The 12,478-nt window shown below is 37.3% G+C and overlaps 1 protein-coding gene across 1 annotated transcript in view; it reads right to left on the reverse strand.

Moving 5' to 3' along the window:
* Window positions 1-201: 201 nt before the first annotated feature.
* The window catches only part of LOC127028689 (junction-mediating and -regulatory protein-like), a 94,980-nt gene continuing 82,703 nt past the window's right edge, over window positions 202-12,478 (reverse strand). Inside the window, exons 7-10 of the mRNA XM_050914390.1 lie at window positions 10,189-10,275; window positions 7,554-7,649; window positions 5,704-6,247; window positions 202-2,187 (exon numbers count right to left, since the gene is read on the reverse strand). Coding sequence (XP_050770347.1) covers window positions 1,880-2,187; window positions 5,704-6,247; window positions 7,554-7,649; window positions 10,189-10,275 — 1,035 coding nt within the window. The 3' untranslated portion in view covers window positions 202-1,879. The remainder of the gene's footprint in view (window positions 2,188-5,703; window positions 6,248-7,553; window positions 7,650-10,188; window positions 10,276-12,478) is intronic.

Below are 12,478 nucleotides of genomic sequence, written 5' to 3' on the forward strand. Positions count from 1 at the left end.
ATGGCAGTGATTTTCAACCTGCACTCTGAACTGCTTCTAAATGGCTGCAGAAGATAAACACATGTATTTATATTGTACAGCAATGTACACATAAGACTTCTAAGATGATACACTTCCAATGGAAAACATTTAGGAGATCCACCAACTAGATTAAAAAAATTAAAAGTCACTCTTGGATAAATTCCTTTTTTTAATGACCCATAGTGTTAAAGAGTATTCTTGCTAAATAACGCAAACAAGATCCCAAAGAATAAGTTACATTTACTAAAACCATGAAGTCAAATCACAAAGTTTAAATTTGCTTAGTTATCTAGGAAATGAAAAGAGAATAATTGCGCTGAGAAAGCCAAGTAAATTCCAAGGCATGTCTTTTTTTATAGTTATCACTTGATTTCTGAAGGGCTGTGGTAGTGGGAGTTTTCAGTATGCAAATAACAGAAAAAGTTAGATCCAAGCAAAATTATTCTCACTTTGAGTTTCAGCAAGAGTTAAGTACACCTCCACTCCTGGATTTACAACTCCAAAACTAACAGTACATTTGGTACAGAAGGAGCATGCCATAATTACACAGTATTAAATCATTAGCATGGCCAATGGCTAGTTCATGAAGAAATAAAGGCAACATTTATTTTCCTTTTTTAAAAATTTTAAACGTAAGTATTTGAAAATGGCATATCAGTGGAACAGTTTGAGACATAGTATTTTGTAATCACAACAACATTCAGCAGATGATGTGCTAAGTCACCATCACTTTTTAAACAGCTGTAGCACTTTATCAATAGTCACTCTCCAGCTATGGTAATAACTAACCAGGATAGAATTGCCTGATTGTAAACATCCGAAAAGGTTATCTTTTTTTCTACTGCTAGCTGTGTTGCAAGGATTATAAATATTTAATCTCCCATACTCTTGAAACAGCCTTTGATTTCTAAACAAATTTTTAAATTCTTTAGAGATTGTCATACCTCTCTCTTCTCCAAATTTTAAATACTTGCAAATAAGTTTAACGGGACCTTTTATTCAGACTTAAGTTCATCCATATGCCAGTAGCAGAAAAGAACCACCACAGAAGAATAGTACTGTATGGTGGTGGTGTAATCAAGAATCTCTTTGTGCTACTGATGCAACCTTAATTTTGAAAACTAATCTCTTGCCAATTTCTGGTTTGTTCTGAAATCATTAACTTCATCTGCTGAAGTCCAATATCTGTACTTTCAGGCACTGTAGCTTAGTATAATGCAAGTTCATGGGATTCATGAGTAGCAGAAGTATAAATTATATTTGTATATTTACTGTTTATAGTCTATAAATTCAATTAAGTCAGAGTGTTTACAGATTGAAACCAAGCTATCAAAGAGTCAGTCACACAGGGTAACCAATGAGATTTCAATGTGTTCAGCAGTCAAATCTAATCATCCTTCACTTGGAGCTATTCAGTCTGAAATGATAAAAATGCTAAATTTTTACAAGGCCAGAAGTAATTAGAAAATAAGTACAGGGTGTGTCCAAGAGAGATTGTGCTGCTTTGTTACTTAAAAGCTTTTTAAAGTGTTTTGGTAAGCTGCAAACAGTCCCTTCAAATTTACTAAATAAAATAGAGCTTTTTATAGGAGCAGTCCTGTCACTATTCAGCAAAAGTATTCAAACAATAAGAGGCTAAGATGTTGCATAAAAGTTTTCCTTACTATAAACTTTAAATTCCTTTGAAAAGTCAGTGATACTAAATTCATATGTGCATGTTTTACCACGTTGGATGTCAGACAGTTTAGTCACATTCATACTAAGTCTCCTAGAATGCATAACCTGAGGCTTAGCAGCTATTGCTGTACAAAAAGTGTTGAAGAAATATTTTTTTTTTTAAATGTAGGTTAATTACAGGTTAATTTTCCCAGTCTGTGCAAGGCAAACTCTCCTCTTCATCCTCTGATTCAGGTGATGCTTCCTTAATTCGTCGCAATGCTTCATGGATGCTCCTTGTCAGAGGGTCAGTATCAGGCAGAATTGTAAAGGATTCTCTCAAAACATCTTTCTGCACTTTCTTCAGTTTCACCCCTTTCCTGATCTGTGCCAAGATGTTATTACTATCATCTTCATCGGGAAAAGGAGGGAGACTTCTCTGCTCAACTTTTCTTAAGTGAAAGCTGCCACGCTTCAAGGAAGCCAGCACTTCATCCATTGGGGAACTCACTGCAGAAAAATCAGAAGACCTTCAGTATTATTTTTACTAAGTTTATTCAGTCTTCTTTTGTATTTCCTACAGACCAAAAAGTAGCCACATGCAATTAATGTGATAGTCCCATACCATAAGTATAAAGGAGACTGTAGTGTTTTCAGTTTTATCATTCTGTAACTCTATTATTGTTTTAGCCTCCAAATTTATCTTCCCTATTACCAGGTCAAAACTGGATTATACAGACAATTATAGTTTCTGAAACCAAGTAACCTCCTATCAGGCAGGTAGCAGAACTTTTTAAACAAGATGGCTTTCCTGTTTGCACACTCAAGGAAATCAAGACAGCTGCAATGAATCCAACATAATGAAAGTGTATACTACATTATATTTCTTGACTTTGAAACTCAGGTAATGAGCATGCATCTTAAGTATTGGACTGTGCAGTCACAGAAATGCAAGCACAGAGGAGAGCCTACATTCTCAGCACTTGCATTTTGTGGCTGATTTTACACACTGTATGACTATTACTACATGCCAGTGAGGGAAGTAGCAGTACAGTCAACTGCAACAGCATGCATTTTCCTGCTCCTCTGGATTCATGTATGTATCAGCACCTAGTCACAGCATGCCTATATAAATTCCCTTCCTTTATAATTAATGAAAACAGAGAAGAGTTAATACTTTATCACAAATCCTTCCTTTATCACCAATTTGAAACTAGTTCTCTGTAGAAATAAAAATCAGGCTTTGGCTCTTTGAAGAGCTACAAGTAGGTAAGATCTCTACGTCAGAGAATGCAATATAATAAAGCACAACAGTCCAAAATAGCTCCCACAAACTAGCACATACAACATGCAGCACATATCAATCAATAGATGAATATCCATCTCCAGGGTTTTTTTGTATATTTTTAAAACCTGTTTTGCATTTTGAGTGGCCTTTGTCCAAACTGGCCCAGACAGTTGGAATAGACACAAGGAAAAGAGAGAAATAAAATAAAACAGGACTGCACATTTGAAGGAGGAAGGAAGGACTGTAAAATACTCATTTGTCAGACACACAAATTTCTGAAGCCACTTACAGACTTGGAACATCTCAGGGAATACAGAGCAGCAGGTAGAGTGCTGCTGCAGATATTAATGATACTCTTAAGAGTGAGGGAGGATATAATTTGATTTTATATTTGTCATTTTATGATGTATAATAAAATTGCACACACAATACATGTTTTATATAAAATTGAAAAATAAAATGGGTATCAGAAAAATAAACAATAGGACTACAGAAAAATAAACATGGAGCACAGCAGCATCAAAATTGATAATGAACTTAAGACACTGCACCTGCGACTTGCAAGACTCGCAAGAGCTTAAAAATTCTATAACTATTCAGTTGCTTCAAGGTTTTTCAGTCATTTAAGGACAATTCTAGAAGAAACACTCCTTGTTCCTGCCTGATAGACAAAAACAGTTCTAATTTTGATTTTATCTGGATGAAGGAAAATGCCAATTGAGGGATGTTTTCTGTAGTTGTAACTGACAGAGCCAGACAGAACTGTTAATAAAAGGTTATTACAACCTGTCATGGTTTAAGCCCAGCCGACAACAAAGCACCACCCAGCCGCTCGCTCACTCCTCCCCCCTGGCGGGATGGGGAGGAGAAAATACAACAAAAAGCTCATAGGGTCGAGACAAGGACAGGGAGGGATCACTCACCAATTATGGTCACAGGCAAAAACCAGACTCGACTTGGGGAAAAATAAACCAATTTAATTTGTTACCAATCAAATCCGAGTAGGATGATGAGAAATAGAACCATATCTTAAAAAACACACCTTCCCCCCACCCCTCCCTTCTTCCTGAGCTCAGCTTTGCTCCCCATTCCTCTACCTCCTCCCCCCCAGCAGCACAGGGGGGCGGGAATGGGGGTTGCAGTCAATTCGTCACACGCTGTTTCTGCTGCTCCTTCCTCCTCGGGGGGGAGGACTCCTCACACTCTTCCCCTGCTCCAGCGTGGGGTCCCTCTCACAGGGGTCAGCCCTCCATGAGTTTCTACAACGCAAGTCCTTTCCACACACTGCAGTCCTCCACAAACTGCTCCAGCGTGGGCTTTCCCACAGAGCCACAGCCTTCTCCGGGCCCAGCCACCTGCTCCGGCATGGGGTCCTCCATGGCCTGCAGGGGAATCTCTGCTCCACAGTTAACCCTCCATAGGCTGCAGGAGGACAGCCTACCATCTCACCACGGGCTGCAGGGGAATCTCTGCTCCAGCACACCTCCTCCCTCTCCTTCTTCACTGACCTCAATGTCTGCATGGTTGTTTCTCTCACATCCCACTCCTCCCTCCACTGTAGCTGCTCTTCTTCTTCCTCATCTTCTTCTTCCTCCACCCTCTCTTTTCTCAGCAGTCTTTTCCCCTTCTTAAATATGCTATCACAGAGGCACTACCACCGTTGCTGATTGGCCAGAGGCGGGTCCAAGTTGGAGCCAGGGAAGCTTCTAGTAGCTTCTTCCCGTTGCTGATTGGCTTGGCCTTGGCCAGAGGCAGGTCCGACTTGGAGCTGGGGAAGCTTCTAGCAGCTTCTCACAGGAACCACCCCTGTAGCCCTTCCCCCGCTACACAAACCCAACACACAACCATATTAGAGTAGTGTGAACCAAGGCCCACCTGAGGTACTTTTTCTCAGTGACTTCCAGTAAAACAGTTCAGCTGAGCGCTTTTGAAAATCCCATCTCTGATTTTCAAATAAAATCTTTGCTCTAATATAGCATGTTTCATCGAAACATCAAGATTATTTTGTTCAAACGTGGCTGCCATTCTCCCCATTTTATATATGGGATAAAGGATAAACAATTAAAAAGAAGTAGCACAGAATCACAGTAAAGTTGTAACATCTCCCAGCCCAGCCCTGTGCTCTATTCACTCGCCTCAGTTTCCAAAGAAGTTTTTGATCTTTTAACTATTTATTAACATGCTTTGCTGAGTGATTATAGATTTAATTCTCAATTGTAGTTAAATGTATATATTCTTACTCGGCTCTCAAGGGCACTTGAGAGTTTGTGGATTTTTGTATGAAAATTTGAAGAAACCTTGAAGAAAGCAGTCTCAAGGTTTCCTATGTCCCAAGACAAGTATTCATTTTACTAGGTCATAAATTATGTAAAATTCTGTTATTAAAAAAAACACTGCGCCCTCAAGTGAAGCATATAATATTTGCAATGCTAGCTGTAAACAAGATAGGAAAAAAGAATCTTTTAGGCAACGTTTAGCTCCAATTTCCAGCTAGTCTAATGTGGTATATCATAGGATCAGTTTCACAAGTGTTTTCTGTCTAACTGAACAAGTATACCACATGCTGTCATACAGGTCCTAATATTTGTTTGAGTTGCCAACATTTGTCAACTGAAAAGGATTTAACAACTTTCCCATTAATAATTATAAATAAATCACAGCATACACTTCTCTATATAGCAATTCAAAAGAGGAATTGATGTGCATTACAATTAAATACACAGAAATGAAAACATTACCTCTCCTCCTGTGTAAACCCTCTAGATCACCGGTCTTCTTAAGCTGCTTCTTGGCACTGACTAGCTGACTGCTGTCAAACAGATGTGCTGTTGGGATACTGGAAGAGCGCTGGACTTCCTTCTCACTCTGATGCTTAACAAAGCTGTCGCTTTTCTCTAAGGATTTGGTGTCATCTTCCTTGGAGGGCAAAGGTGGAAGCGGAGGTGGAGGAGGCAAAGGGGGTGGAAGCGGTACTACAGTAACAGTCTCTGGTTGAAGCTCATTACTGGTGAGCGGAGAAGTACTAACATGAGGCAGTTCAGAGGCAACACCATTGGGAGGTAACGAGATATCTTGAAGTTGTTCTAAGCTTGTGGATTCCTGCGCTTGCAAAGGCTGAACTGCATTTTCCAATTCCACCTCTTCACTTTTCTCTTGGATTTGTATGGTTGCTGGCAAAGATTGAGGCTGATCTACACAGGACACTGAGCTGGCTGCACATTTTCTTCTTGCATGAGCCAGTCGTAGTCTGGTTGATTTAAGTATTACTTGCCCAGGGTACCGCTAAAGTGAAGAAGTTATTTACAATTAGATAAGTACATGCAACACACTATTTTAGATACTAAGTACTCGTCATTAGGGTTTGGCCTTTCTGACAAGTAGAATTCATCTACTATTTTCATTCATTTTGCTCTGGGTATAAAAACAAAGCAAATATATCCTCACCTTTATGCAAAAATGATCCGTTTTCTTAATTTTTGTTCTTGGTTAAGCCATAATTTACATGTGATTGGTCTAGTCAGGGATAAACATGGGTTAAAGTTAGGATTTCACTAAGAACCAGATTGTACATTCGAAACTGTTTTTTCTGAAAACTAAAATTCAAAATTCCCTCTTGCTTCCCTTTTCTAAAACTGGTCAGTGGCGCTCTCTGCAGCAAAGTCCTCTCTGACCTAATATGCTGGCCTTAGATGTGAATCGTACTGCTTAAAAAGGTATCCATTGAAAATATCAAACATTTTGAGAATTTCCAAAGTGTTTTAATTTAGTTCTTAAATTTGCTGCTTCAATATCTGTCTTTTCAAATTAGCTTCATCCATAGCCATTTTTATGCAAAAGTAAAAACTGCTTCTCAAATGCAGGTCTAAAACATTTTTAGACAATTGTGGCAGGCCTAGAGCAATAGAGATCATATCAATATAAACGTGCTCATACATAAAGTCAGTTCATTAACAGGTGCTGGTTAAAATAAGTAAATTTGCTTTAATTTACAGAAGCTATGCAATTCAAAAGCCTTGCAAACAATAAGGATATGAAGAATGTACTGCTAAGCAAGACAGCTTTCCAGTAAAGAAACTTCTCATATCTATATTTTTTTAATGTATTCAGCAAAACAAAACAAAAACAAAACAAAAAAAGTCTTCACCAATTAATACAATCTCTGTTTTCTTGCACTTTCATCCCTCTCCTTATTCTCTCCCCTTCATTCCATCTTCTATCCATTTTCTGATACTTACGTTGTAATAGGAAGGGGCAGGTGTTATTGCAATCAGTGGTAGTGGGGGTATGTCAGATGATAATGGTCTTTGTGGGAAATACTATTTAGATTATACTTCTTTTCGGAAAGTTTGCTATGTGTCTTGTCACAATGTGTAGATGTGACAGTGAACAGAAGCTTATTACGCTTCTGGGAATGCAACGGCCAGAGAAATTCGCTACCACCAATGCCATATTTTGTTGTAAATTTTCCAAAGAACAGTTAACTATACAATGTCAGAGAATAGCTAATAGCATAGTATAGTCCTGGAATGAGTGAAAATTTCTTTTACAAAAGAAATTGGTGGAAAAAACCCAACTCTTCTTCTGTTACCTGTTTAAACGTGCGAAGTCTGTCCAGCGTTTTCTGTCGTTCCTGACTAACCCAGGAGCGCTTTCTTTCCTCTTCATCTTGTAGCTGATCTCGCTTCTGAGAAAATATATGGAAAACATGTAAATATTACATCCAATGCTATGGTTAGCATCATAAAAAAAAAAACTGAATTAAAATAACTCTTCTACTAATTGTTAGGAATTACCTAACAATCTACTTCTCAAACACATTTCTAACCTTCAAAACTTTGCCTTTGTCATCCCCTTAAAAAAAATATTATGCATTTCATGTTTTATAACCTTGAAGAAATGCAAAGCTCAATAAAGAAAGATTTCAATCTGGAACTGGAGCACTTGAAGACTGGAACTTTTTATCTTGAAAGATGATAAATAACTAGAGACATAACAGGAATATTACACTAAAAAAAAATCCCATAAATTTAAAATTGTATAAGTTAGCCAGACAGCAAACCAGTATCCATTTTCTCTCATTCCAAAAACAAAATGACAGTTCAAATTGCAAGGTTGCACATTTAAAACAAGTCACATTAATGCAAGTGCAAGAAATCACAGAACTCAGTGCCACAAAGTTTTGAAGCCAATATTGAGCAAATTAAGTAAACATTTTCATTGTAATTTACACTAGTAAACTAAAGTTTTGTATTTAATTAACTTAAGCTGTCATTATTTAATCCAGCTTGATTTTCTGAAATCTTTAAATAAAGGTTTGAAGCTCTTCCTTGCAGCTAAGAGTTATATTTTTTCTTGTTTGGTGATCTTACCTCAGTGAAAACACACACTTGGATCCATCTCCTTTAAATAGTCATCCATTTTCACAAAACTTCAGCAAAGTTACTACATCTTTGAAACAAAACACTACGCTTCAGTCAAATTTATTGAAAGTGGACACTAGTTATCAGATGGCAAAAGTCACTGTATGTATAACTTCAGAAGTTATCAGGAAAAGTGATAGAACAGGTGACTATAAAGAAAACCTCCTGAGCAGAAACAGCAGCTTTAATTCTTAAAAGACTCACAGCATTAAGTATTACTTTTAAAAGATGATGATCATCGTCATTAAAAAAAAATGATGTCCTTTATAAAGGGCCAACTCCTGTGATTTCAAGGGAGATAAGCATAGATGCGTTAGGGAGAGGAAGAGGACATGTCTGAAAAACGGTAAAGACAAGAAACAGGAAAAGGAGAAGAGGACTAGAAATGTGGTGAAAAGAAAATAACTGAACAATGGGGCAAAGAAGTTAAAACAGAAGCATAAAGAAAAGATTATAGCAAGAAGAAAGGATAGTTCTACCACCACACCTGCATGTTTCATATGCAATCAGGTCAAACTTTTCCTGAAGCAGTCTCAAACTTGAGGGTTTTTTGTTTGTTTTGGGTTTGGGGGGGGAGGAAAGAGTGGGGTGTTTTGATTTTGGGGTTGTTGGGGGGTTTTTTTTGTTTTTAAATAAGAATAGTGAAATTGCAATTCTTATTTAGTTTCAGGTTTGGACACTTTTGAGATTATCTTTTCAAAATTCTTCATGAAAACCAGTGGCTTAAAACCTATTTTACAATAATAGCACAATTTTTCAGTGAAATTATTAACAGAAAAAAAGACAAAAAAATTAGCATAAGGTTCTTTATAAAGTGCAAGCGGGCAACTCCATGAAGTAAATAATGAAAAAGCCCTGTAGTGTTTCAGAGACAGAAAAGTCCTTCAGCTTTGTCGTCTTATTTTTAAGAGACTGATAAATGGACTGCAATCCACATAGCAAATTCCTTTGCCTTATTGTAAGAACTGGGGGGAGGGGGAATCTATTTTTCTAACTTCCTGAAAGAGTATGCCAATACGTGTGGTCTTTCACAAGTAGTCTTTTCATAAAATAAATTATGCAGCTGACTTCCTGGACAAATGTATCAATGTTAAAAATGTATAAGGATGAAATAGAATCACTTTTGCTAATCTAATTGAAGCCTGAATTAAAAAGACTTGTATTTCAATGCATCTTTGTCAGTGATCTTTATTAAATATTGATACTATATCAGCTCCCAAGACCTAGCCCAGTATTTTAATATTCTTTAAGATAAAGTCTAACTATCACTAGATAAAGTCTAACACAACAGTCAGACTAGCTAGCCTATTCTCTGCGATGAGACTGTGCAGAGAATCATGAAGCATACAGCTAGAACTACATACTTTATACAACACAATTCAAGTGATTTCTTTTGTAGAGAAAAGAAAAATAACAAACAAGCTTATTAAGATTCAAGAATGGTTGTATGGTTTCTTTACTCATTTCAGCATATCTGACACTGTACTCAGAGATGTCTGGAATCATCTATGTGCACATGATAACAAACTCCATGCAGCCTAACCCTAGCAGTAATCACTTAGACTGTGAACCTAGTATTAATGAACTGTTTTATTTGCTTGGGTTTAATGTCATCCTAACACAGCTATATACTCCCCCCCTTACCAGCATAATATGATACAGAAATCCACGGTCCAAAGGTCAAGGATACACACCATCTTTTTAAAACAGCTATCACTCCGAATGCTCTACTAATTAATGTATAATGAGGAATGCAAGCTATTAACTAAAGGCTAAACTCAACAACAGAAAACTCAAACTTACTAGCTGAACAGTATGGTGCATTTTGTATTCCTCCTCACTCTGGTGATGTTGCTGGATCTTTTCATTATGCTTTGCGATACAGATCTCCTGTAGAGACATAAAATGTTATCTATAAAATATAAATTTCAAATATCAATTTACAGTGTATAATGTCACATCCAACCTAAACGATTCTATGATTTAGCAAACAGCACTAAGAATTAGAAAAATAAAAATTACAAAGCCCATCTCAGACAAGCTAATTTAGCTTACAATAAAACCATAAAATGGAAACAAAATCAAGACAAACAAACCCAAACCTATTACTTTTAACTATCAAAAGAATATATACAAGTAACAGCTGCTTGAAAAGTTTATTCTACAATACTAGTACAAAAGTGGCAAGAAATACTGATTTGTCAAATACTTCATAAAAACATTGTGCAACTCCATGTATTTGTATACATGGATAATAACTAACTCTCAAATATACTATGTATTTCTGTTTAGGCAACTAGGCACCTTCCCATTTACAAGTGTCAGTTCATCTTTTGCATGTACAACTTGCAAGCACAAACATTAATAAAGTTGTTACAATTTTACGCATACACAAGCAGGTTCACATTATACTGAGTTCACGTCTGTAATGTCTGGTTTAAAAACAAGCATTTATTACATTGCCTGCAAATAAGAACAGGTTAAAAAGAAAACAGGACATGTTACAATAGATGACAGGAAGAAGCATGACACTCAAAGTTAAGGTAGATATATTTTATATAATAAAAAGAACTGAATTAAGTATCAGTTGCAAAGAAAAAGGCATGCGCAGGAATTTATAGTAGTGAAGAGACAGACAAGCTCATAGGACAATACTGAGGGCCAGGAAATCAGACAGTATGGGCAATGAAATTAGGCCCGGTACAAGCACCAGACAGAACTAGAACAAGGTCAGATGTGCAGTTAGAAATGGGACTCATGGCTGTGTAAGAGGGGGCAGTGTTAGGAAACAGTTTGGAGCGTGACTGCAGCTAGAACACCACCAAAGTGATGGGCTTTCCAGGCATCAGGCAGCTTGACTTACTGGGTGGAGCCAGACAGGAGCTTTGCTGTCACAAGCATTGCTTGGGGCAGCTGATGGAGTATCAGCCATCAAGCAAGATACTACAGTAGTGGCAGAAAGACACAAAAAACAAGGAGGGGAGGAATAAAAAAGCCCACAATTTTGGACACTGGGAACTGCAGAAAAAGCTACGTTCTCCTAAAAGCTATGGACATACTGTGATCAGGGTTCCTGTATAGGAAAGAAATGCCATGAAATACCTTTAGCAAAAGTTTCTAAATAAAGGTTTGGTACAATTATTTGACAACATTATTAAAAAATAAAAGCATCAACTGCAAAAACAGGGAAAGAATTTCTGAAAAAAATTAATAGAGACTATAGTCACAGAAGTTTATATTACATAAAATCTTATTCTACACACAGTAATTGATTCCCTTTCACTACGTTATCTCCTCAACAGACAAGATTTTCAAATACCCAGATGATGAAACTACCTCCTCTGAAAAATAAAAACCAACAACAGAGAGTTGTTTCCTATTGTTTTCTTAATCATTGTATCTGCTGCTAGAAAGGAGGCATTCTCCTAAGGGAATCTTCAGTTGTGAGGAGGAGGAGTAGTGGTAGTGTCAGGAACACAATCTGAAAATCATTAAGCAGACTCTCATCTCAGTTCAGCAATAAATGTTTCTTAATTGAGAGAGACAGACCGACCAACCTTCAGAAAGAGTTTTACCACATAGTATGTACTTTCCAAATCCAATTAAAAAAAAAAAAAAAAAATCATTCTTTTCTCCACTTAGTATTCAGTCATCGCTGCGCTCATTCTCACCATCTAGACTCCACTTCTGCATCCCATCTGGCTCTTTGTTCTGCATGCTTAAAATAAACTGCAAACTCTTTAGAGTAAGAACCCTTTTTTCCTCACAGGTTTGTAAAATACAACAATCCACATCAGGCACTATAAGTAGTGTTCATTAACAATGTTTTGCAATAGCACTAGAATGGTCACTCAAGATACAATGCTTCCATATGCTTGAATCAAAGACACAAGAGTCTTGATTTTTCAGGTAATTACTAATAAGCTGTATTGGGTTTGCGTGGCAAGGTTTTGGTAGAAGGGGGGCCTACAGGGGGGGCTTCTGTGAGAAGATGCCAGAAGCTTCCCTCATGTCCGATAGAGCCAGTGCCAGCCAGCTCCAAGACAAACCCGCCACTGGCCAAAGCTGAGCCAATCAGCAATGGTGGTAGCAC

Source organism: Gymnogyps californianus, unplaced genomic scaffold, assembly GCF_018139145.2.
Source record: "Gymnogyps californianus isolate 813 unplaced genomic scaffold, ASM1813914v2 HiC_scaffold_39, whole genome shotgun sequence".
NCBI lineage: Eukaryota > Metazoa > Chordata > Aves > Accipitriformes > Cathartidae > Gymnogyps > Gymnogyps californianus.